General features: G+C 34.9%; 2 protein-coding genes across 2 annotated transcripts in view; one reads left to right on the forward strand and one right to left on the reverse strand.

Annotated features, from left to right (window-relative positions):
- SLC30A7 (solute carrier family 30 member 7) overlaps positions 1-25,319 on the forward strand; it is a 508,373-nt gene that overhangs the window by 398,277 nt on the left and 84,777 nt on the right. The gene's annotated exons all lie outside the window — the stretch shown is intronic.
- COL11A1 (collagen type XI alpha 1 chain) overlaps positions 1-25,319 on the reverse strand; it is a 126,566-nt gene that overhangs the window by 32,585 nt on the left and 68,662 nt on the right. Inside the window, exons 26-42 of the mRNA XM_065742558.1 lie at positions 24,425-24,478; positions 21,826-21,870; positions 20,837-20,890; positions 20,711-20,755; positions 17,634-17,687; positions 16,706-16,813; positions 13,884-13,937; positions 11,267-11,320; positions 9,821-9,865; positions 9,520-9,573; positions 9,383-9,427; positions 6,799-6,852; positions 5,832-5,885; positions 4,526-4,579; positions 3,484-3,591; positions 2,690-2,779; positions 2,357-2,410 (exon numbers count right to left, since the gene is read on the reverse strand). Of these exons, the coding sequence (XP_065598630.1) occupies positions 2,357-2,410; positions 2,690-2,779; positions 3,484-3,591; positions 4,526-4,579; positions 5,832-5,885; positions 6,799-6,852; positions 9,383-9,427; positions 9,520-9,573; positions 9,821-9,865; positions 11,267-11,320; positions 13,884-13,937; positions 16,706-16,813; positions 17,634-17,687; positions 20,711-20,755; positions 20,837-20,890; positions 21,826-21,870; positions 24,425-24,478 (1,026 nt within the window). The remainder of the gene's footprint in view (positions 1-2,356; positions 2,411-2,689; positions 2,780-3,483; positions 3,592-4,525; positions 4,580-5,831; positions 5,886-6,798; positions 6,853-9,382; positions 9,428-9,519; positions 9,574-9,820; positions 9,866-11,266; positions 11,321-13,883; positions 13,938-16,705; positions 16,814-17,633; positions 17,688-20,710; positions 20,756-20,836; positions 20,891-21,825; positions 21,871-24,424; positions 24,479-25,319) is intronic.

A 25,319-nucleotide genomic window follows, 5' to 3' on the forward strand; every position in this document is an offset into this window, starting at 1 on the left:
ATCCATTATAACTACACTTCTGCATGTATTTCTGTTGGCTAAAAATAGATGCAAAAATATTTTAGGGGTATTTGATATTCACAGTCTGTTAGAAACTGCTGAGAAAAAAACAGAGAACTACTGTGGTTTTATTACGGTGCTTGTACAGAAACTTGGTGTTAAGGGCATCTGTGCATCTTATTCATGGGAAAACGCTCTCAAAGTAAGAAGTTAGTAATTAAAGATGAAACAGGATAAAAAAATAAACCACCACTCTGGTCTTATGGAATACTTTCAGGTCAACTTAGTGCTGTTTCTGCTTCAACTGGCCTGTTGGTACCACAGTGAACTTACAGTAAGTTTGTAAGAAAAAAACGTTTTCCCTTCAAACCCTTTCCCTCTGCCCACAATTCCTGCTATAACTACAGTTCTTTAAAAAAATAAAATACCACCTTCCTACTTGATTCTTTCTATGTCTATATTTAAATTAGCTGGAAATGCAGCCCCCAAAAAATGAAAATGTGATTTGAAGCAATTGGCACTGTGCTCCTGATACGTGAACTCTATATTTTTTTGGAATAAGCCTCATGTCATCTCTGACGCTGAACTCTAAGTAGCAGTACTATTAGAATAGCTCCTGGAATTTCTCTATTGATTTAGTTTCACGTGAAAGGAGTACAGCTCATGGATTCCAAAACAGCTCCAGGATTTGAACCAGAACATGGGTAGTAGACATAAAACAGTATCACGTGCATCCTGTAAGTAGAAAAGCAGGGAGCATTTGAATTTAAATTGAAATCTCTGTATATCAGAATATAACCTGTTTCATGACACTTGTCTATATGTTTTTGCCTCACAGCCTTTCATGACAGATATTTATTAGGAACTGTGCTGGTATTGGCACATCTACTGTGTGAATATCCTGTCTGGGAAAGGGGAGTGTGCTGAAATATCAGGTATGCTTGTGCTGTCTGGTTTCATTATACCTGAGATAACCAACTGCTTGAGAAGTTAGCCCAGCCTTGGGGCAATCCCTAACATAAAATCATGACATGACCTTTAGAGAATAGTTTGGTCGATGCTTTCTTGATTTTCTTTTATCTTCTAAAAGTTCAGTTTCTTCAGATGGAGTGGAGTCATGATCCTTTTTGACTGTCACTATTAGCTTCCATTCCTAGTTTCTTAATTTTAAGAATTCATATACCAAGCAAATAAAACTTAAAAATATGCTACAGTGAATCTTTTCCAGTTGCATATCTAGAATCCAATAATATAGAAATAATCCAGGAGCACAGATTTTTATACTAAGGGTTTTTTTTTTTCAGACTGTTCAATGCATTCTAATCTCAGAATGAGTAGCAGTGATACATGAAAGCTTTTTTTACTGAAAAACATAGAATTTCAGCTCCCCCATTACTTTTTTTGTTCAACAGGAATAGCTGAGCTGTGTAGTTTTCACTTCAATTACACAGAAATGAATTACACTTATGGACAAATGCACTGACAAGATGTCAAAATCTACATTTTTCAAAATCTAAATTTCTATTTGGAGCTAAGTGTAGTGTGGGCATCCAGTGTATCACTGTCATAAAAGAAACAGAACAGGCAAGTAGAAGTAGGTGCTCTACTTCAAATACCTTTCAGGGGATTACTACCACAAACTGCAGTGAAAGAGGCAGCAGAGATATAAAGAGTGAAAGCTGAAGAAGGAAACAAAAATCTGAATGTAAACAACTGATGTATGCAGTACTGTGTATTGAAAAACCTACTCACACTACTTAAGGGAGAACAATTTACTGCATTTGAGGAATTAGTGCATATCTCTGCTTTTCTCCCTGTCATAATCACAGAGGAAAACAAACACAAAAAGTTGGCAAATACATTTTTATACCTATATTGAGCCTAGAGTGTAGAGAAGGGGTGTTAATGTATGACAAACAGCTAAATTCGAATGATTTTATATAGCTGTCACTAGCCAAGCAGACATAATTTCCAATAGTTTCACTGTTTCTCTAAGTATGATCCACACAAGAATTGTGGTAAAACGAAGATGTGAAAGAAAAGGATGGATTTTTGGACATGTTCTAAAATTCTTAGTAATAATATTCATAACACAATATTTTTAGTGGGTCATTCTTACATTCTTGCATAACTTATTTTCCCATGGATTTCAGTGGGAGGTTTAGAGTTACACATCTTTTTTTCCTAACCAAGGTCTTTTTTATCACGTTTCTCATACTTTCTCAAAGTTCTTAAACTTCACATTTCCTAAAGTACTACTTTACTAGTATGGGTAATTATAAAAAAATAATTACTGATAACCTTGAATTACATGGAATGTTGTTTATATTTCCATACGATTGTCATGTTTACTTACAGCAGGACCAGGTGGACCTTGTGGGCCTTCCCCTCCTTTTAGACCCGCGGGACCCTAAAAGAAAAAATACAAAAATTTTACCTCTCACCTTGGAACATTCTAGAGTTATTTTTTGTAGCGTGGATAACAGGAGGAATGTAAAAATCCAGAGACAAACTTTTATTATTTTCTAGTTATACAGCCAGTAGTAGTTAATGATGCATACTTGATGAGTGTTCATCTATTGCATTCATTTTTTAAACACAATCAAAGGTTGTATGAATTAAGAGGCTTAATCTATTGTTTTCACTTATTTAGAAACCATGTCAAATGCTGTAGTGCTTAATATTGTACCTGTGCTCCTGGAAGGCCTCTCTCTCCAGGGAAACCACGAAGACCTGCTGGTCCATCTTTCCCAGGAATACCTTGAGGACCTGGGTCACCCTTAAAATATATTACATTTTGATTGAACAGAATTGTTTGAAACGTGATTATTTATCACTGACTGAGTAGTGAAAATGAAACGGTAGATCTTAATTATAGTAACAACAAAAGATTATGTCCCCAGCTATTCATCTGCTAATTCTCTTTAGTATTATGAATAAAGTAGTTTATAAATATGGTTAAGTTTATAATACGTTTTGTCAAAATACAGCATTACATATAGAATACAAATGGTGAAAAACAGAGAGAGTCATAAAAATACATTGAAAAATAACATTCATTCAATATCCATTGAAAATGGAAGGCTGAATTACTTAGTAATTAGAAAATCAGTGGTTTTCTTGTGCCCAGGTGTTGAAAAGTAATCCAAAAACTAAATCTGGTCAGTGAAATACTACCCTGTAGCCAGTACTACACATCCTACTTTAAATGTTATTATACAATTTTCTGCCTTGGAGTGAACATGTTATTACTATGCACTTCCATAACAACTGTGTGGTATATGTTTGCTTTTTTTTTTTTTTAATGACAAAAATTACTAATTACTGGCTCAAGATTTTCTGTATTTCAATGGGAGCATAATCCTTCAAAGTTCTACTACATGAAATGTATCAGTTATGATTTTATGCAGCATGTTTTACATGGTAATTTGACATATAAGCCTACCATCAATTTATTTGCCACTTCCCAAAGCCACATCATACCTTAGCACCTTCTTTTCCTGCAGCACCTGGGAGGCCTTGTTCACCTGGTGGGCCAGGAGGACCTGGATGACCTCTTTCACCAATTGGGCCAGTCTCACCAGTAGGACCCTAAGCACAGAGGTAAACCCTAGTCATCTCAAGGTTTTGATTGTCTTTAGAGGGGGCAGATTCTTAATATCCAGCTGTTCTGAGTATATGTTACAGAACGATATTGCTAAGTATACATTCCTCACCTTCCCCTCCAGGCTAAGCTGACTTACAAAATATTTTTGTCCTATAAAATAAATCTTGCATTGCCTTTTGCCTGCAGACACATCTGTACAGCTTCCACAGACTGAAATCTTGACCTTGCTCCTTAAGCAATGAAGCTTAAAACACAGTGCATTTCCACACATGGGAGGAGGTTACAAAAAGCATATGTAAGGAAAATTCATGTTCTGTGCTTGTCTTGAAACACTGTCAATACTGTTTTTCTGTATAACATGAATAGTAAGGTGAGAGAATTGAAAGATACCTCTTTAGATGCGCCAGTACAAAATTTTAGTTGTATACATAGATAAAACTAGATAAAGTTATGTAGTTATATAAATAGTTCCACTAAAGGAACTATCTATACCCATGCAATCCAAATGTCTGCTTTTTCTGCAAATATGTAATATTAGATAAAATAGAATTTAGATGGTAAAACATTCCACAATCTAAAAGTGATTGATATTTGATCTCTGACAAGAATGTCACATAAGATATTGTTCTTTATAAATTATTTTGCATTAGAAATCTCACTTCACTTCTTGATTTCTGTTTCATAATCACATGAAGAAAACACACACAAAAAAAAAAGTGGAAAAACAATCTCAACATACACATATTTTGTGAAATTATTGATGATTCTAAATATAACTTTCAGTTATGAATAATTTGACACTGAAGTTAAGTCATACAGCTTTTAATACAACAAAAATAATTTCCCTCTGCATTAGACATAATATAACCAACTTAAACATCAACTTTATAAAGTCACATATGAAATTAAATAATGTACCTGAGGGCCAACAACCCCACCAGGACCAGGAGGACCAGTTTTTCCTTGAAATCCCTGTGAAATAATCATAGAATACTATGTTACCTAGGGAAATATATAGAAGAGCCAAATTCTTATCTGAGCTTTAAAAGAGAAACAGAAATTCCATGTTTTAAGTTCTGCATCATGAATCATAAAGCCAGATAGATAAATGTTTTTTGAAAATAGCTTTTTAAAGAAAGGCTTAGAGGGTGAATTAAATTGGGCAGACATTAGAAGGAGCCAGTTTGGGGTATGCTGCAGACCTACTGCATCACATACTTTGAATATGAGGTTCGCACAGATGGCTACTGCATTGTGCTCCTGTTTGGTTCTGCTGCCATGGCTGCTTTGTCTCAAACCTCACATGCCATCAGCTCACTCATGCATCGTGTCAACTTCTGGGCTCCTCAGTTCAAGAAAGAGAGTGAACTTGTAGTGAGAGTCCAGTGGAGAACCACAGAGGGCCTTGAGCATTTCTTTTATGAGGAAAGGCTGACAGAACTGAAACTGTTCAGCTTGGAGAAGACTGAGAGATATTATCAATGCTTATAAATATAAATATCTACTTGTCAGGAGACAAGTTGATGGGGCCAGGATATTTTTAGTGGTACTCAGTGACAGGACAAGGGGCACGAACTGGAATGTAGGATGTTCCATACAAACATGAGGAAAAACTTTGAGGATTTCAGAGCACTGGAACAAGCTGCCCAGAGAGGTTCTGGAGTCTGCTTCTCTGATGATACTGAAAACCTATCTGGAAATTTTCCTGTACAACTACTTTAGGGAACCTGCTTTAGTAAGGGGATCAGATGAGATGATTTCCAGAGGTCCCTTCCAATCCTTATTTTGTGTGATTACTGCTGTATTGAAGCCAGGATTCTCTGCCTAACAGCCTGCATCTTCCTCCTACCATCCTCTCCTGTGAAAAAACAATGATATCATTTGGCTCATATTTCTCAGAACGCCCCAAGGCATAGTCTCACTTTACTAATTCTGAGATTGAAGTATTAATTTTTACTACTTCTGTTGACTAGTTAAGCACATTCTGATGTTACTGATTACTAACTGAGGGCAAGGAATAATCTTATAGAATAGAAACAAAAGAAAAATTTCTCATGTTTAACCTACTGTACCAGTAGACAATTACCATTATATTATCTCCAAGTCCATACCCAGCCTCCTCCATTTTCCTCTGTTACTTCAATTTTTTTTATTTTTTTAACTTTTGGTTACAATGTTCCAAGCTTAAGAAGTTTACAACACTAGCACAGAAAAGATTACTTACAGTCTCACCGCGCTGTCCTGGATGTCCAGGCAAGCCATCTTTACCAGGTGGTCCCTAAAATTGTAAATTACATAAAATAATTTCTTAGCTATTTTTAATACTGAATGAAGTGTATAATTAGCTGCAGGAATCTGCAATGTCTTTGGTTTTATTTTAGACCAGTATTTAGTACAGCTTATCTGCAGAGATTTCAGCTATTGTTTTAACAAGACATTTTCCTTGTGTTCATCCTTATGTGTATTAACAGTTCCTTGGAGAGTGACTGTTGGGTTGTCAAGTACATGAATTTTCAAAATGGATTTCAATAAATTCAGAAATTTTTGAAATACTTCTTTTCCATTTTTCTTTGCCTAATGACTCAGTAAAAAACAACAACAAAAAAGAAACAACTAAGAATTAGAGGAGTATATGATGAATTTTCAGTTTTTGGCATTGGAAATGAAAATAACAAATACATGCATGAAAAATAAAACAGTTGGTTTAATACTTTTGTACTTACTCCACATGAGCAGAAACACACTAGAAAAACAATATGATTAGTTCAGGCTGCAGCTTAAATGTGCAACTACTTCTACACATTTCTGCTACTCATGAATGCCTCCTTCCTCTTCATTTTTGTCCTCAGTGAATCAACTGTTAAAAGGAAATATATACTAGCATAGTAGAATTTTGCTTAAATTCAGTTTGTCACCCAGACTTTGGCATCAAGATACTAGAGGATTTCCAGGTTGGCACATTACACTGGATGTCATGTGTGCTGCATTGATGATGTCTGAATTATCACTGAATATGTGAGTTCTTGTCTTAGCCTTAAAAGTCCTAAAATAAGCATCGAGGAAATCTGTATATTTGTAGTCTATATATAAACAATATCTTAAAAAAAAAGTCATAAAATATTACCTTCAGAAACATTGGATAAAAAATAACATTCTTGTCATTGTACCTACTTAATTTAAAAGATACTCACTGGGGGTCCCTTTGGTCCAGGAAATCCAACAGGTCCTTGAGGGCCTTGTGGTCCCTAGTATATAAGCAATCAAACAGGCTGTTTTATACGAGCTGCCATGACAGTGGAGTGAAAAGTTTACTTCAAATATAAACTCTGTAGATAATATATGGTTATCTAAAGCCTCACCTACATTATCATAAATATTGGCACAATTTACACAAAATTGAAAGCAAGACTACTTCTGTAGGAATGTAATTAGAAAAGAAAAATAATTATAACGTATTTCTATATAATTCCTGAAACAGTGGATGATAAAGTAGGAGTTAGCTGTGAGTAAGGAGCATTGTTTTCTATGTTGCATAAAGTATGTGAATTCATTCATAGTCTGGTGGTCTGTATTAATGGAATCCAATATTCATCTTTGTCAGTTTCTGCACTCTTAACCCTGCATATTTCCAAGCAGAATAAGCTGTCCAAGTTACCAGGGAGAAAGAAAAACATTCATGCTTTCATGAAAAGTAGTTGAGATAGATGATAATATGTGATGCTTAAAAATCTTGTTTCTATAATTTCATATATACATATAAAGAAAAATTTTATGCAGCATTATTTCACAAATCTAGTGAAAGATGATAACTGGAGTTAGCACATTGTGTATTACACATATATGTACGCACATACATGTATATCCACACAGATCTGTGGGCATAGATCTACGCACCTACATATGTACACAAAGTGCTAGCTTACTGTTTCTAAACAAAACAGTTACAAAACAGAGGCCAAATCTTAAAATTTATTGCTGATAAGGACTATTTAGTTTTTAAAGTGCTAAGTCAAAGATTAGTAACCTGAAAAATGTTACTTATTCTACATTGTTCCCTAGCCAAACTATGTATACTAATCATACAGTGCAACACTTTTCCTATTCTTGGTATAAAATGTGTAATTTTCTAAAGTGTTAGTTGTCAAAGTATGTTACAAAAGTTGAAGTTTGGAGCAATGGACCAAAAGAGGAGGCCTCATACTCCCAAATTATGCTATCTTTTATCTCCTTTGATAAAGTGCTGCCTTCTTCTGAGCTCATTAGAGCAAAGAGTATGACAGCCTCCTCCAGTAGATGAAGCAGTATGCAAATACAGAGCTGAAAATAGGTAATTTCTGCCCAACCTGGAGATTTGTCCTTAAGTAAATCTTGCACAGTAATACTAAATCTGAGTTAACTATGAAGTGCAAACCTAAGAAGGAAATCCTTGTGATGTTATTTCAATGTCTTTCTCCTAAATTCTCACTCTATTTTGACTCTCACATCTTGAGTCTTTTTAATGAAAGAAGATTTGCATTTTGTTTTATTGACAGCATGGCTTGCAGATTTCAAGCTGGTATAATGATGGATCATGTAAGAAATAGCACTAGAATACTAAGAACACAGTATTAAAATTATTTTTTATCACTGAATTTCATTTTAGTAGTAGCCAGACAGAACAGATTATTTAATATTTACGTCTGGTACCTGGAATAGCCTCTAGGCTGAGTAGAAATTACAGTTTTATTTCTTGGCTGACATTCACCTCTGTTGGGAAGCAAATAGTTACCACACACATTACATATGTGATATCATATGTGGGGCTCTGTGATAACTTCATCTTTTTACTCTAATCATTCTCCCAGGGAAGTCTTCATCTTAGATTGATCTGCTCACTGTTTTCAGACCCCCTTCAATTTTTCTTCCTTATAACCTTTTGGGGTTACCAGTTAGCCCCTGAATCACTAGACTCTGCTGTTCAGCTCATGGTAGCCTGCCTCAGATGTTCCTCCACAGTGTAAGACAAAATACACTTCCTTTTTTGGGCTATGCCTCTGATTTGTGTAGCATACTACTTATTCCTTCACTGAATCTCAGCTTCCTGCCTCTTTGATTCTTTCTTGCCAGATCATTCTTGTTTCACTTAAACTTACCACTTACTCCTGCTGCCCATGTTCCACTTGATACTTCCACATTGCTTAATATACACACAGGTAGAAATCGGATCTGTTATTATTTTTCTGTTTGCTGTTGTGTAATGGGCTGATTGTATACATATTTTTCCTACTGATAAGAGTAGTAAGTAGAAAATTTTATTTTAGCATGTACTTTTTTTCTGAAGGATGCAGGAAGTAGTTTGAAGGAAATTCTTAGTTGAACAGAACTAAAAAAAACCATCCACTGTTTAAACAAAGAATTTTCTAGGGGTGGCTTGAGTGATTTGTAAAACTCATAAACTTGTGGCATGCTACAGTAAATAGGGCGTTCTTAAGACCAGAGCTTGGTGAAGTCCAACTGTAATTTGCACGGATAAATTGCAAAGTGTATATGAATTCTTTGTGTCTTATTTATAAAAAAAACTGCTTGAAGAAGTTTTCAGCTAACTTGAGCTTAACCATACCAAAATTTATGAAAAGCAACATATTTAGAATTGAAGTTTTGTTTGTTCTGGTTACTCTGATCAAAGAAAGGCAAATACATGAGAGGTAGAGCTTAAAATAAACCAATCCTCCCACCACCAAACCACACTCCTATATAGCAGGGAAGACAACATGTATACGAGCAGCTTTCACGCACCCTTTCACCTGGTGGGCCAGGCGGACCGTCGTTGCCTGAAGTACCCTAAAAAGAAAAACAGCATGTTCAAAGATGAAACCTCCATTTTCTTTAAAAGAAACAGCCTGCGGCTGATCTGTAATGTGCCTGGCAATTACCTTTGGACCTGGTTTGCCTGTGGGACCTCTCGGACCCCTTGAGCCTCTTGGACCCTGTCAAATAAAATTAAAAAAATAAAAATAAAAAAGCAGAATCACAGAATCACCAAGGTTGGAAAAGACCTCTAAAATCATCCAGTCCAAATGTCTGCATAACACCAATGTTTCCCACTAAGCCATGGCCCTCCATACTACATCTAAGCACTTGATAATTGTTGAATACTGTAATAAAGTCAAAGCAAATTCTTTACACTATGGTAGAGGCAGATAAACCTTTAAGTTGCAAAGCAAAAGTACATACTGTTGGTCCCCGCTGTCCTCTGGGGCCTGGTTTGCCATGTAATCCCTGTGAAGAAAGTACAGAAGTAATGCAGAATAGTATATAGTACAGTAACACTAGCCCTTATTTTTTTGCTTCAGTGTATTTCCTATGTATAATCAGTAGATTCCTTTCCTTAGGCTTGGTGTTAGATTAGCCTTGCTGTGTATTCTAATGAAAGGAAGGTTAAAATTCTGAACAGTATTCTTCCAGTAGAAAGAGGAATGCAAATGGTACTTCATAATCTCTGTGATAAACACAACAGCAACAGTAAACCAGCAGAGTTATTCTAGCATGAATGTTGCTTTTATTAGAAATGAATTCAATGCACACATCTGTTTTCTTGAGGGTTTTTCTGTTTTGTTTTTATATTAATCTTATCTCACATATTAAAATAAAAATTATACATTGTTCTTACAATGCTACAGACTTTGTGAACTTCTTAGGGACAGTGACTGTCTTACTAGCTTATCACATACTAGCATATGCCTTTAAGCAAGATTTATAATAATGCCTGCTTTACATTAAAAAAAGAAAAAGCAGTTATTTTTGTATTACCAGTGAAAAGCCTAACACTGAAATATACATGCAGTTTGGTGGTATTATGACATTAGTACCCTAGAGGAACCAAAAGCTTTGTGAAGACTTGATAATAGATCAACATAATTATACTTCTAAAATTTTAAATCTGATCTTTGATGTGTTATTACTTTACTTTTTTGTTTGCTTATTTGTTTTTTATCTGATAACATGATGTTTAATTTAACCCAACAGGGATGAACAGAACATTGCTTTGCTGCTTTCTCTGTCCTGTAACAACAACATCCTGTAGCTAAAATAATACAAAAACAATCGTTTTTAGTTTGAAGAAGGTGAATAATGGATTTTCTCTCACATACTAAAGATTAACAAAGCAGCAAAATCTGTAATTTTGTATCTATTTGGTAGTAGCATATGTTCTTCATCTTGTTTGGTCTATTTTACATTTTCAAAGCTCAGGCTCTAAGAAAGCTTGTGGTAAATCTGAATACTTATGAAACAGAAGTTGAATTTCCTTGAGGGTAAACTCCATCATAGCAAGTCAATGAATGGGATACAGGTAAATACAGTCCTTGATAGATCACTTAAGCTATACTGTCAAATAAGATGTTCAGCAAAGGCAGTATCTTTCCTCTCTTTCAAATATATGATTGTGGTAGCATATTCAACAAACGTGTTTGAATTCCTGTATAGTTAGATTAACACCTTTAAGAATGAGAACTAGTGTCTCAGTATATCCTGTTTTACATAACTGTAAAAGTTCATCTCAAGTGTTAAAAGGCTGTTTTTATAGTTCTTTGAATAACAGCTTGTACCTCTAGTTTTCAGTGAATTCCCATAGCACAGAGTACCAAAAGATAATTGTAATGCAAGCAATCATTATCATACCCTTGCACCTTTCTCTCCATTGGCACCTGGAAATCCTGGGAAACCAGTTGAACCCTATATAAAAAAATCAATGCAAATTTCAGAAAACATCAATTGAAAAAACTGTAGTACAGACAGCATTTAGTTTATATGTAAAGCACACCTCCGAACTGATGTGTGTTTTAATAAATACCTGTAAATTAACTTACCATACTGTCTAAAGTCCAGAGCGTATTAAAAAAATCAATGTATGGAATGGACATTACTTTTCATCTTAAACAACATTCATTAATTCTGCACCAGGAAAAATACTGTTAACAGCCCACTAGAAATAACTGCAATTGTATTGTAACAAAGTGAAACAAATAAGGCCTTGTCCCTCACAGGAAAATAGTCATTTTACAAAACAAATAAGGCTTTGTCCCTCACAGGAAAATAGTTATTTTACAAAATAATTATAATATAATTATAATTAGAATAAGTAATTGTAAGTGTTGCCATTTCTCAACAGTGGTTTTTCACTCTACTTAGCTGAAAATGACCTCTGATGGTTTATTCACTGTAAACTGACCAGTGGAAAGTTTCATTTAATTGATGCAATTTGTTCATGTGGGTATATGCCTGTCTAGTAGGCAGAATTTATGAAGAGATTATCTGACTTGGTTCTATGTATGCAAACTGCTTCCATGAGCTATTCCTGCTTCTCATTTTTCTCTTATTTCTTCCTGCTTACTGCCCAACAAATCTGAACAGAGCTATTTTCTTCTTGATTTCAGGTATCCAGGTCCAAAGGGAGAAGACACTTGTTAGCTGCCAAGGTGTTATTTTTTCATACGGGAGTTAGGGCAAAAGAGGGGATAGACTTGATAGTCAGCAGTTTTTGGTTTGGTTTGGTTTGGTCAGCCACTAAAACCACTGGTCAAACTCCCTGGCGTGATATTTCTGTGATATCTGTGCAGCTTGTTAATATTTTAGTGGCAAATAAAATGAATGTAACAAAACCTGTATATAGAAATTCTTTCTGATCATTGAAATTTCAGTGAATAATCATTTCTTTTTTCTTCTTCTTATGTTCTCATTTTAATTAATCTTATGTTGTCCAATAAGCATGAATTGGTACAGGTTTCTTCAATTTCTCCCTTTCTTTCCCTCAGTTCTTCACCACTTTAAAAGTGAATGAAATTATGAAAATTTTATTCTGTGAAGCTCATGTATATTCTTTATAATTAAAAGGCTGGAAGGAAAAAACAACTTAAAAGATTGGATACTAATAGACATGATGTGGCTATAAATATCTTACATATAAAGTATTTCTTGCAATTGTGCTAATAAAAAATGAATGACAAGAGTGAAAAAATATTGTGACAATTATCAGTTCCTGGCAGTAATCTAGGAACAATGAAAAACAAGTAAATTACAACAAAAAGAGTAATGTTAACCTTCTCAACAATACTGGAAACAAGATTTTTTAGACATTCTTCTACAGTTACTATTTTTTTTCTCTCTCTCTTCTCTATCTTAACTTTAACTGGACTGAGACTAAGTTTCAGAACAATTCTTTAGTGAAATTCCATTTTAGCTGTCTTTTTTTTTTTTCCTTTGAAGTTTAAGTGATAAATTAGAGGACCAAACAGCAAATTTAGCTTGAGAACTATATTCCATTTTAATGCAATGAAAATTTAATGCAATGCAATTCTTGAGTAAGTCTGCTGAAAACAGAATCAGTTTTTATTTGAAGTGTTACATCAGTCTTGTTCTTAGAGCTGAATAATGCAAAATGTCTTTGATCTTAGACTTTTCAAAAGACAGCTCTAAAAGAGAATAAAAGGAGAGACTGAAATCTTAGACATTTGAATTAAGAAGTAGGAGGGAAAAAAACATGTTTGTCAAGGTGAATTGTCTCCACAAATACTTTCCATAGATGGTTCTGATATTTTTTTGTTAACGCAGAGTGTTCAGTGAATAAGTAATCTTCAGTTAGTTCATCCACTTGACAGAAAAGGACAAAAATGTAGGCCAGAGTCTCAGAAAAAAAACAAGCTAAGCCTTGCTTAGCCAGCCAGGAAGTTGTCGTTCTGCCAGAAAAATCATAATTTCAAATTGGAAGATGAAAATAGATGCCAAAATAGAAAAAAGTTGAGGATTTTACTGCAGTTACATAGAAGGCGTAAGGGATTCTTCTATTTCTGGTATTGTCCCACATGACTGATCTTTAAGATGGTCTGGAGATACAGTGTCTCCCTCATTGCCTTCTCTACATTGGAAAATGTAATAATGGTTTTTATTCCATTTCTTCTCCTTCATAAGAGGCAGTAATGACACAAATTGAATCCCTGCATCACACTGAAAATTACTATCACAGCATCCATTTTATTCTGACTACAGTGCTTATTCTCTTTCAAACACATTGTCATTCCTTCTTTTTCAATACAGTGCATGCCAGTCTGAAGCTTAACACAAAATACAACTGAAGAGGATGGCAAAAGTTTAAAAGTGGTATATTTAATAGGAAATATAATATTCCTTGAAAAGCCTGCCTCAGAGACCCAAGATTTTTTAAGACTTAACTTCAGATCTTGATTGTCAAGAAAGAAAATGTGAAAAACACCTTAAGGTTTACAGTTTAGAAAAAGCTTACCTTTGGACCTTGTCTTCCTGGATATCCTGGCAATCCAGGTACACCAAGCTTACCCTGAAATAATAAGACAGTGCTAAATTTTAGTTTACTGTTCTCCTTATTGGTTCAGCAAACTTTTTGAAAAGTGTTTTTTCCACAACATAGGGAGTTGACAATTTATGAAATATAAATGAAATCATTTTCTCATTTAAACTACTAATGTCCAGTGGGCTTAGTTCTCCAAATTTAAATAAATATCTCACTCTAGTGAATGAGTTCAGCAAAACCAGTACCCTTTGAATGTGGTCTGGGCTCAGTGAAGTATTAATTAATATTCTTTAAGAAATCAAGGTATTAGTAGGTTGCAAAGAAGAAATTCTTTTTGCTGTGATGGCTTCTTTGTTTTCCATAGATTTTTCATAACTAGGCATTGGATAATCAAGTTTTTTAGACACAGGTAATCTGTTTATGACTATGGTAAATCATACTCCCCTATCTGCAGGCAATATATTTATTAACAAATATGGCTACTTTGCTATGTTCTGAAAAGACAACAGGATGAACAGTTTCATCAACACTGACCTTACCCATTTCTAGAAGTGAAATCCTGTACTCCATGGAATTGATCTTTTCAGATATTTAGAGAACAACTGATGGCACGCTGCTTTCAAAGGCAGGGTAAAGCAGTTTCAGTGTTTAAGAGATGGGAACTCTGGGGAAGAATTTTACTGTTCTAACACAGATCATGGTCCAGACTGTTACATTTTGGAAAAGATATGATTATACTATATAATATGGTATTCAAAAGTACTGAAAAAGATGAAGGAAGTATGTGTATGTGGAAGGGAATTTGCCAAAACAAATCTACTTATTCTAAAAAAATAGAGCACATGAATAAAGATATTGTGCATTATCATATTCATGACAGCACAGAGGTCTGGCTGAGACATTATTAAAGAAGAATTCTTCTCTCAGTTTATAAAAATAGCTATAATGCTATCAGTTATAAGCCACTCTGAAAAAAGCAGCATGCCTTACAATGATTGAACTCTTACAGTATGATACTGCATCAAGTTCTGCTAAATTCAGTGGAAGTTTTATACCATATGATCGAGTAAGGCCCAGCCACATGGGTTTTGAGTCTGACATGGATACTTTTTGGCTCTAAACTTCTTTCTGATATGTTTCTTATTTTCTTGATACTGTACTTGGCATTTCCTTAACTAAACCTATTCACCCCTAACAATGCAAGAGTTTTCTTATCACAGGGTCAGCTGAATGCAGAAAACAAGAGTCTGTTATTTTTATTACTACAGAAGAATAGTGTTTTTGCATAAAATAAGTCATAGAAATGAGAAAGGATAGGACACTGATAGTTACTTTTAGAGGCACTTCCCCAATATTGTGATGAGATTTCAGAGCTAACAGATATTATTCTAGTCTTTGTTCTGAAAGAAATATCACATGGCCAACCACATATCATTTTTCTCTGGCCTACTGTATTCTGGCAGTGTCCACAGAACACTGACAGGAGATGTTTTACTTTCAGTAGGAAATAAAAAGAAATAAATATTCTTTTTTAATGTTTTTGATTAATGACCTTGCTAACAACTGGTGAGATATGCTGCAATACTGTGAAGATTCATTCATAAATAATTCCCTCAGGAAAGCTGAAAATTGTTCATTTTTGAATGACTGAACTGAGATTTTGGTTGAATTCTTTTATAAGAACTTGTGAACTCTAGACTCAAATTGTAATTCTAGCCTCTTTCTGATATATTAATGACATATTTTCAAAAAGTAGCAACTGAATGAAAAAAGAGTTTATTTAAGTTTGCAGAGTATATCCTGTTCTTCCCAGAAAACTCTTTTTAGCAGTGAACCTTGTTACTTTATAAGTAGTACCACACACTTAAGACTTCATTCTTTACTACTGAATACTGAAGAATGATTGATTGATTGATACATACATACATACATACATACATCAATAATTAATGTAGCTGTCAGATATAACGATGCTGGAAAAGAACTAGTTGTTCCTGTTTTGAAGATAGATAAACTAAGAACTGCAAACTCTACCTCCTAGCCTATTTTTTTTTAAGATACAACCAGCATTAAAACCTCAGTTAATATAAAAAATGAAATTTTTTTCATCAGCGTCTTCTCACAACAGATGTAATTCTGACCCATTTTGTGTTTGTTTTATTTTAATCATTCTTTCCCACGTTTCCAAAATGTCACACTTTCATTGCAGACATTCTCAGTAAGATACATGTACATTCTCCAGTCTCTTTTCCTCTTATATTTCTATCAGAAGTGTATTTTGTTGAGGTCACCATTACACAAGGATTTGTGCTTGTTCTCTTCTATATTTAATTTCCCTGTCCTTTGCTCAGTCTTCCCTTTACACAGTATGTTTCACTTTTGCCAGACTTGTTTTGGCTTTCTGTTCAGGCTGTACTTTCCGTTTAAACCAATCTTCATGTCAAAATTTGTCATCATGTGGCAGTGAATAACTTATCTCTTGTAGCACCTTTATCCTCCTTTGTGCCCAACTACTTCCTCTGCATTGTATCTTCTTATGTGCACTGTAAGTAATTTGGGATTTTTCTGCATTATGTGCCAATGAAGTGTTAGTGTTATTTTGTAACTTGCAGAGTATTGATTCCCGATACATGATCAAATGCGAACTCTGGTGACCTGCTCTAGTAGTGTTTCGTAAAAACTACTGTTAAGTAGTCTAAGATGTTCCAGATCTTTATGTGTATCTTGTTAGTGATGAAGATCATGGGTTCCATCTACTTTATAAGGTAATGATATCTTGATATCTGACTACTGACCTTTTCCCCAGCTGGACCAGCAGCACCTGGGTCCCCAGATGGACCTGCTCGACCTTTCGGACCTTCTGGACCATCTTCTCCTCGTGGGCCAGGTTGACCAACTTCTCCCTAAAATACAACATTACTTAACTGTGGAGCAATTGATAGTGTGTATACATTAGCGAGACTACCTACAAATACTTCAAAATAATTTTTCACTAAGCATAAATGGAAGTTAAGAACATGCTACTACTCATGTTCATTATATAAAAAAACATTCACACTGAATTTTACTTGTACAAGCATAATTGGCCAGTGTCCTTGTACAAAGAGCTAGGTTTTGAAGCTGCTTTCCAATTTCATTGGCATTATAATGAATTATAGTAATTACTACACTAAATACTCTTGAAAGCACTTTTATGGTCCATATTAGATTTTTTTTATCTAAGAAGTTAAATAGACACCATCATCACGGTTACTTATGTATACAGGTAACGGACACAGGCCAGTAGCTTCCTGTAGTAAATTTCTTTCAATTGTCTCTGCAACATTTCCTGTGACAGAAGCATCCATTGCTGATAAATAAAGTATATTTCGGCAGAGATTAATATGCTAGTATTAGGTTGAAATGGAAACATCCTTATTCATGATAAATTAATCTTTTTCAGGCACTACTACACCTTAGTATCTTGAAAGGGAGATTCCCTAGGAAGAAGTTTAATGAAAAGGAAATTGAAGACTGACATTTGCTTCTTCTTTATAACCACGCCTTTGCTGATTCATGAGAACTAAGACTCTGGCTCAAATCTGTGTTTGCACAGCGAATAGAAATTATTTTAGCTAAAGGCTTTTAATTGCTTTCAGTGTAAATTTGTTCACTTCATTGATCCTCTCAAAATAATAGCAGTTAAGCATTTTAAGATTAGACGGGCAATGAGCAAATGCTTACCCGATCACCTTTAAGGCCCATGTCACCTTTAAATCCTGGGAAGCCATCTTCCCCCTAAGTAAAGCAAAAACAGATGTATGTTGTTGTTATCTTGTGTGTGTGTTATTTCCTCATAATAAGGAAATACAATAACTTAAGATTAAAATAATTTGCTTCAGACAAGAAATTTCTGATATATTTATTGCTGTTTTAGTGGAAGTATATCAGCGTACTATACAAAATGACTTTATAGCATAATAGCAGCTGCTTAAAACTGTTTAAAAGGTGTTGAAAGACAGAGACAAACTACTTACTGTATTACAAATTATCTTACAAAATCATTTGCTCTGTCATAAACATTTTTGATTGTCACTCTTTTTAATTATTCCACCAACTTAATTGACTAAAATATTGGTGGCAAGTTATTAACTGTTTTCCTTTGTGTAGCAGAACTTTCAGTTCAATTTCTTTTTATTTTATTTTTAACTAGTGTCTTAATATTGTCATGAAAGGAATTTAAGAACTGCCTGATAATGGAATCTTAATTAAAAAAAAAAATAAGACATGAACGTTCATCACCACAAAAGGAAGAAGTATCCTCTATTCAGGAGGATGGCAGAAAAAACAATGGACATTATTCCTCATATACAGAGTAGCAAAAATAGATACCCATTATTTTTATTCCTAATGAGAATTATTATTTACTGCCTAATGAGTCATGGTACAGAATTTAATGCAACCATTTTAATAGGTTTCCATACTGAAGTTTAAGCAGACAGTTTCATTTGCACCTATATGAGTTAAGTCAGATAAAACTGGAAATCTACAGAGTTATTCAGTGGAGTTTTTCACAACACAATCTACCATGTGCTTTATTGCTGGTGAAAATAAGTATTACAAAATCATCTTAGATTGCATTAATTAGAACTCCAGGGTGGTCTTTTTCACAGTATAGGTAAGAGAGGCAAAAACAGTAAAGTGCAGAAGAAATAAAGAAAAGCTTCAGCTGAAAAAGCTGCTCTGTTATGAACATGGACTGTGATAATTATATCAGAATGTTTTGCAGCATATTAATGAGGGCCGACCACGTGCCAAGCACTGACCAAATGGCTGCCAAATTAACTGAAACTCTTCATGCTTCACAGCGAGCTTCCAGCTACTGAGATCCAAATAGGCTGATTTTATTCCATGTAGGAGAAAGATGAATGCTCTATTTCCTCATGTGCTGTAAACAAAAATTAAATTAGATAAAGAATTCTAATCATTAACTACTGATCAGTACAGAGGTAGATCGTCTGTGACATCCATGGGACCAATTAAGGCCTCCATAAGTTTTTCTGACATATCAGTTCATTTATTTTTGTCTCTTAAAATTTCTTCTTATGTGTAATGGTATCTGAGAAATTTCAGTAAACATGGCACCTGTGTAATTGATATTTACAGCACTGTGAGAAAATTTATGAAACCCATTGTGTGACTTTTAGAGGAATTCAGTTCAGTGTCTTACTGCAACTGTGAGATCAATTTTTAGGAATACAGAAATATTGTGGAGATTATGGTCATCTGCACTCACTGGTACACAAATATACACGTACATATACATGGAGCTGTTGGAGCAGCTCCAGAGGAGGGCTATGAAGATGGCCAAAGGTCTGGAGAACTTTTCTTAGGAAGCTTGGAGAAGTGAAGGTTCCAAGGAGATCTCATTGTGGCCTTCTAGTACTTAAAGGGAACTTACAAACCGGAGGGAAAACAAATTTTTACATGGTCTAATAGGGACAGGAAATGGGAGAATGGCTTTAAACTAAAAGAGGGAAGATTTAGGTTAGATGTTAGAAAGATACTTTTTACTCAGACAGTGGTGAGGTGCTTGAACAAGCTGCCCAAATAAGTTTTCAATGCCCCATGTTTGGAGACATTCAAGGCCAGTTTGCATGGGGACTTGAACAGCCTGATCTAGTGGTTGGCAATCCTGCCTATCACAGGGGAGGTTGGAACCTCTTTAAGGTCCCTTCCAATCCAAGACATTCAATGATTCTGATTCTTTCTACACACACACACACACACACACACACACACACACACTCCTATATTTAACTAATTTATGTGTTTTGTCATAGGTGGATTTTAATCGCTCAGTAAGACACAAGAAAAAGTTGCTGTGCAGGTATTAAATACCCCCTTGTTTTTCAGATTAGATTTAATGAGGAACTCTAAAAAGAGTGTACAGGCTAGATAAACAGTGATGTAGAAAAGCATGAAGATGCACAGAATCTTTTGGCATCTGAACCTGAAAGACAGATCTCAAGTGATCAAATCAAGGCTTTTTGGCTTCTACTTCAGAAGTAGTCTTCTGCTTTAGAAGTACAGTTATATACGCAGTAACTACAAGGGTAAATCTGCCTGTGTGGGCAGGTGGTATGAGTGACATCTGTTGTCTCATTCTGAGTGCTAAGGAAATTTGGAATTTAAAGAAGTATTGGCAGTAGCTTCAGCCACTTCAGATTGCCAGATGTAACAGTAGAGATGTTTGCTTTAGTAAGAGCATTTGCTCTATGCAAAGTAAAGGTACTGGCAATGTAAAAGCTTTCTTTATATTTATATACATACATTTGACCAGTGCTTTCTAACACTGTCAAAGACAAAGACCTACGTAAAAATGCCTGGAACCTTGAGAGCTTTTGGAAGATTTGGGTACATTAAAAAAAATCTAGCCTACAATCTCAAAGCAATAATGCACACAACTGTACCACAGATCTCTTGAATGGAATGAGCTTTTCAGCATCTGCTATAATATATATTAATAAAAGAATGGATGTCAAATTATCTTCTTGAGAGCAATTTAGGGATTACTCAAATTGGTGTCAAGAGGATCCAGACCCACTTTAACAACTGAACATTATGTAATTGTATGATTCCAGTGTAAATAATCACAGAGGACACAGACTTATGAATTGGGCTTGTTAAGTCTTTGGTATGTTAGTCAAAAATAAACTGTTTCTGCAAAAGAAAACACACAACAGTGGAGACAGAAGAGGCTGCAGTGAAATAAAGAACACAGAAAAAGAGAAAGGAATTGAAAGCTGTCATATATATACCTTTTCGCCTTTGGATCCCTTGAGACCACGAACTCCATCAGCTCCCTAAAGAAAGAATATTAAGAATTACCCACATGCTTATAATAAAAAATGTTCAAGGGGAGGAATCCAGCAATTAATTCTTACCTTTACTCCCCGAGGACCTGGATAGCCAATTGGACCTTGAGGACCTGGAGGCCCCTAAAATAGATTGAAGCAAAGAACCTTTGTGCAGTAGCTGGTTAACAAGCAGTTAGGCTAATCCTTGTTCTTTCAGTTTACTGCAGCACTCTTATGTGACATCAAAATAACACTGTGCTGATAGACTTTTCAGGCTTCTTGACATAAAGAAAAGTCATGGTATCATAAAGGATATTATACTATTACTAAACTTATGAATTTAGTTCTATTTGCATATTTAGGAAATAACTATCCAGAGTATAAATAACCTGAAGCTGGTAATTTCAGAATTTAGAAAACAAAAGAAAATAAAAATAAATATTTAAAAATAGATGATGATTTGCCACTAATAGAAAACATTTATTAGGCAATTGCAATGATGGCAGAAGTCCAAAGTATAGATAAAAATAATGATAATTATAAAAACATGTCTTAATAAAAAGATTACAAGTCTGAAAATGGTATTTGGATGTTGTTATTTACTGTTTGTTGAGTATTTACATGGTGTTTAACTTGGATACTTTGCAATTGCTGCTGGTATTTAAACAAAAGGAGTTCTTCATGCTGTGGAAGCAAGGAAGCCTGGAAACATACAGATCTGCCTCTGAAGCTAACCTGCTTCGTTGATTCTCTGTGCTGGAGATGGACACACAGCACAATCTTTTCTTATATAATAAGATTTTCCTCTTTCAATTTGTGCCTTTTCATAAAGCCTTTAGGCCCTTAACATCTCTAAGAAATAACATTTTCTATCAAATTTGGCTGAAATTCATTAGTAAATTCAAAATGTATATGGAATAACTGTCAGCCGGTCACATACACTTACTTTCAAAACAAATAATCTGTGAAAACTTAATTTTCTTAAGAAATTAAGGTAAAATCAACAAGCCTCTAGCTGATAACATTCAGGGCAAATATTAAGCTATGCAAATAAATAGAGAAGTTTTGAAACTCACCAATGCACCTTTCTCTCCAGATTGACCCTCTTTGCCAGGATGACCCTATTTTAAAATAAATTTATCTGCTTTGGAAAATACCACTTTTGTCAAATGACAGTTCATTATAAAAATACAATTATTTAATCATTTAAACTCCAAGTCAGTTGAGAATCCTTTCTATACATGTAATTGGTTATATTGAGGAGAACAGTAAATCTCAAGTTTTGCCAGACATGGTCCTAAATAACATGCAGTAAGTCACAAAAACCATTCATGTTTTGCTGCCATCGATATTCTAACATGGTTTTGATATGTCTTAAATGACAAATTCCCATTGCTTATATTCAATAAACTATATTGGAAAATTTCAAAATACAAAGTTCATTAAAAGAACATATATAGTACATCAGAGGTCTCTGTAACACTGAATGACTCAAAAACTTATGCTGTTAAGGAGCTCATTTGTATTCTTGTAGATTTCCATTAATTCCAGAATAATACACCACTTCAGCAATGTCTGTCCTTCAAAATAGCACGACACCTCCGTACATAAAACTGAAGTAAAACAGCATAGGAAAATTTTACCTAATCTGATAAAATGCCCTTGAGCTTTCACCTAACCTTAATAAAGGTATCATGAGATCACATACAAAGCTCACTGCTCATTTCCTTCAATCACCAGTACAATTCTATGGCTGTAAATAGATAATGTCAATTAGAATGTACTTAGTTTAACCCACTTCCCTTGTATTTCCATGGAATAAAGTTACCTGTGCAGGAATGAGATAATTTTATGTAGGTGTGTTGGGTCTCACCAGGATAAAATTTTTATCATAGTTGTCCAGATGGTGCTGTGTTTTGGATTTGCAACTAAAACAGTTTTAATAACACACCAGTGATTTCACTATTGCTGAGCAGTGCTTGCACATCATGGAGATTTTCTCTTTTTCTCACTCCAGTGAGTGGGCTTGAGGTGGGCAAGAAGTTGGAAGGGAACACAGATGGGACAAATGTTCAGAACTGACCAGAAAAATATTCAATACTATATAGGAACTGTTGAATCACAGCCTGAACCACTGATTGATCACCTGAGGCGAGCACTGAGCCAGCCGCAGGAGCACAGGTGAAGGCAATTCACTGTGACTGGAAGGGGTGTAGTTCTGGCTTCACCTCTCCCAGACCCCATTTAAGAGCTGACCACCACTGGGGAAGGATCTCTTTCTGGAAATCAGTCCTTTGGAGTTTTCTGCCATGTGTTTAGGACACAGGTGAGCATTTTCATTTATTTTAATTGTCTCTTTACATCACAATAATCCTTTGAACAAACTCTCCCCGTCTGTAGAATATTTCAGCTGCAATATCACTTGTCATTAATTTATTCTGTTAACCATACAGGTACCATATGATGTAATGTTCAGCAATAAAAGCTCAGGGAAGGACGAAGGGTTATCTTCCTAAGTAACTACTAAGCAGCCTGAGGACCTGCTTTCCAGCAGTCAGCTAAACATATACCCACATTTTTGAAGCAGTAAGTAAATTCTTAATTTTCCTTTGTGTGTACTGCTCTTCTCCACTTACTAAACTGAGTTCATATAAGCTTTCTCACTTTTGTTGTTCTGATTCTCTCTTCCATTCCACTGTGGAGGAAGTACCTGGTTGCTCGCTAGGGTCAACTCACCACGTTAAGGATGTACATCAGGTACAGACCTGTGCTAATGCAACTAATTCTTACACCACTTCCCTCTGCTTTTAAAGCTTAATAATATGCAGATATTTAAAGAATGTTGAAGTCTGCAAGTGAATATTGTTCTCAGCACACAGAGGAAGGTAAGGAGAAAGTTCTAATATTCAGAAAACAATTTGAGGTATAAACTTTCAGATGGGTTGTTGTGCGCTTTTCTAACATTTTCTATGAAAATGGTACCTTGGTGAGTAAAGATTATGAAAGCTGTAGATACAATTACGTATTGGTAATATCACTTATGCATTGAAACCCTGCTGTTGGATCTGCAGTAGCAAAACTCTGCTGTAAGTCAGGTTCAGAAAACAATAGATTTAAGCAATAATAAGATGAACTGTAAAAGGAAATCGGCAAACAAGGGAGAGGGATAATCTGCAACTTCATGCTGATTGTCTAATGGCTCTTGGCAGTACATGAAGATGATCTTTTTTTGATGGAGGAAGCAAGTTTATATATTCCAGTGTAGACACTGAAAGAAGTGCAAGCATGCAATATGCATGTTAGATGCAGAAGACGCAGAGAGAGAGCTAGTCTAAGAAAATGACTGATGACCATTTTTGCTGATCGTTTGATTTTTCTATATCGATACAGTAGGACTATCTGATCCTTCATGTGTCAACCAGGTCACTTCCACACCCCTGCAGATGTTTCAGTTGGATTTCACCATCTAGGAACACAGCCATTTTTAGAAGTTGCTGCAAAAATGTAATTCCAAAAGTTTTAGCAGCACAAGTAACACAGAGGTTAAATGTATTTTATAATGCTGTTGCCAATGAGGATTTTCACTCTGTTTTATTTTTTGCAACATGGATATCATTATATATTAATTGGTAAGAATACTTAGATATTCAAGTCATGAAATGTTTGGTTACTTACAGGTGGCCCATCAGAACCAGGAAGACCAGGAAGGCCAGGCTTGCCTTGAGGTCCCTAAATACAGTAACAGAGGCACATATTAAGAATGACAACAAGCATCCTACCATTTGCTAGGATGGTGAAGGGTCATCTTTGTTGGAACAGGACTTACGCAACCAGCAAGACCTAACACTTTTGTATCTGTTTTAAAAGAGTAAGATGATGGCAAACCCACCCCAAATCTAGAGTAGCTATAAGAAAGAAGGGACAAAAGGAAAAAAAAACACATAAACAAACAAAAAAAACCCCATAAACATGTGGAAGAACTATATCTAGTACATTCAGTTATAAAAGTTAAGGATATAAAAGTTATATCTGAATATCTTGTTACAGATTTCAGGAATAAAACAACAATAAAACTAAACCCAGGAAGACACTGTCATATAATTCAATAAACACAAACCCAGTAAAAATAGAGATTTTTTTTCAATGAGATTTTGCAAGAGAAAAGGTCTTCAGGAATTAACCTATGAATATTTGCACACAAAATGCAATATGGGGAGGACTTTTCTAGCTATAGAAAACTAAATGTTATTTAGCATTTCAGGAATAAAGTCATCCATCATATGAAAGAAAGCAGGAAGTGAAGAACAGAGCTTAGAAAACCATAGTTCTCATAGCTGAAAAGGCTTGAAATTTCTTTGTGAAAGGATGGAATGAGTTTATTTTGGATGTAGTCCATTCTGTTATAATAATCCTTCTTAGGCACACAGGTAGATGGAAAGCTTGTAAAAAGTAACATTTTGGAAGCTGACAGGCCTGCATCAAACCACAAGAACATGCACAGACAGAGCAGAAAAGATACACCATGAAGAGACACTGTATTAAGCTAATAATACAGGAGTTATGTCATAAT

The sequence above is a fragment of the Cyrtonyx montezumae genome, unplaced genomic scaffold (genome assembly GCF_038088225.1).
Source record: "Cyrtonyx montezumae isolate F1298 unplaced genomic scaffold, pur_monq_1.0 scaffold_1, whole genome shotgun sequence".
Lineage (NCBI taxonomy): Eukaryota > Metazoa > Chordata > Aves > Galliformes > Odontophoridae > Cyrtonyx > Cyrtonyx montezumae.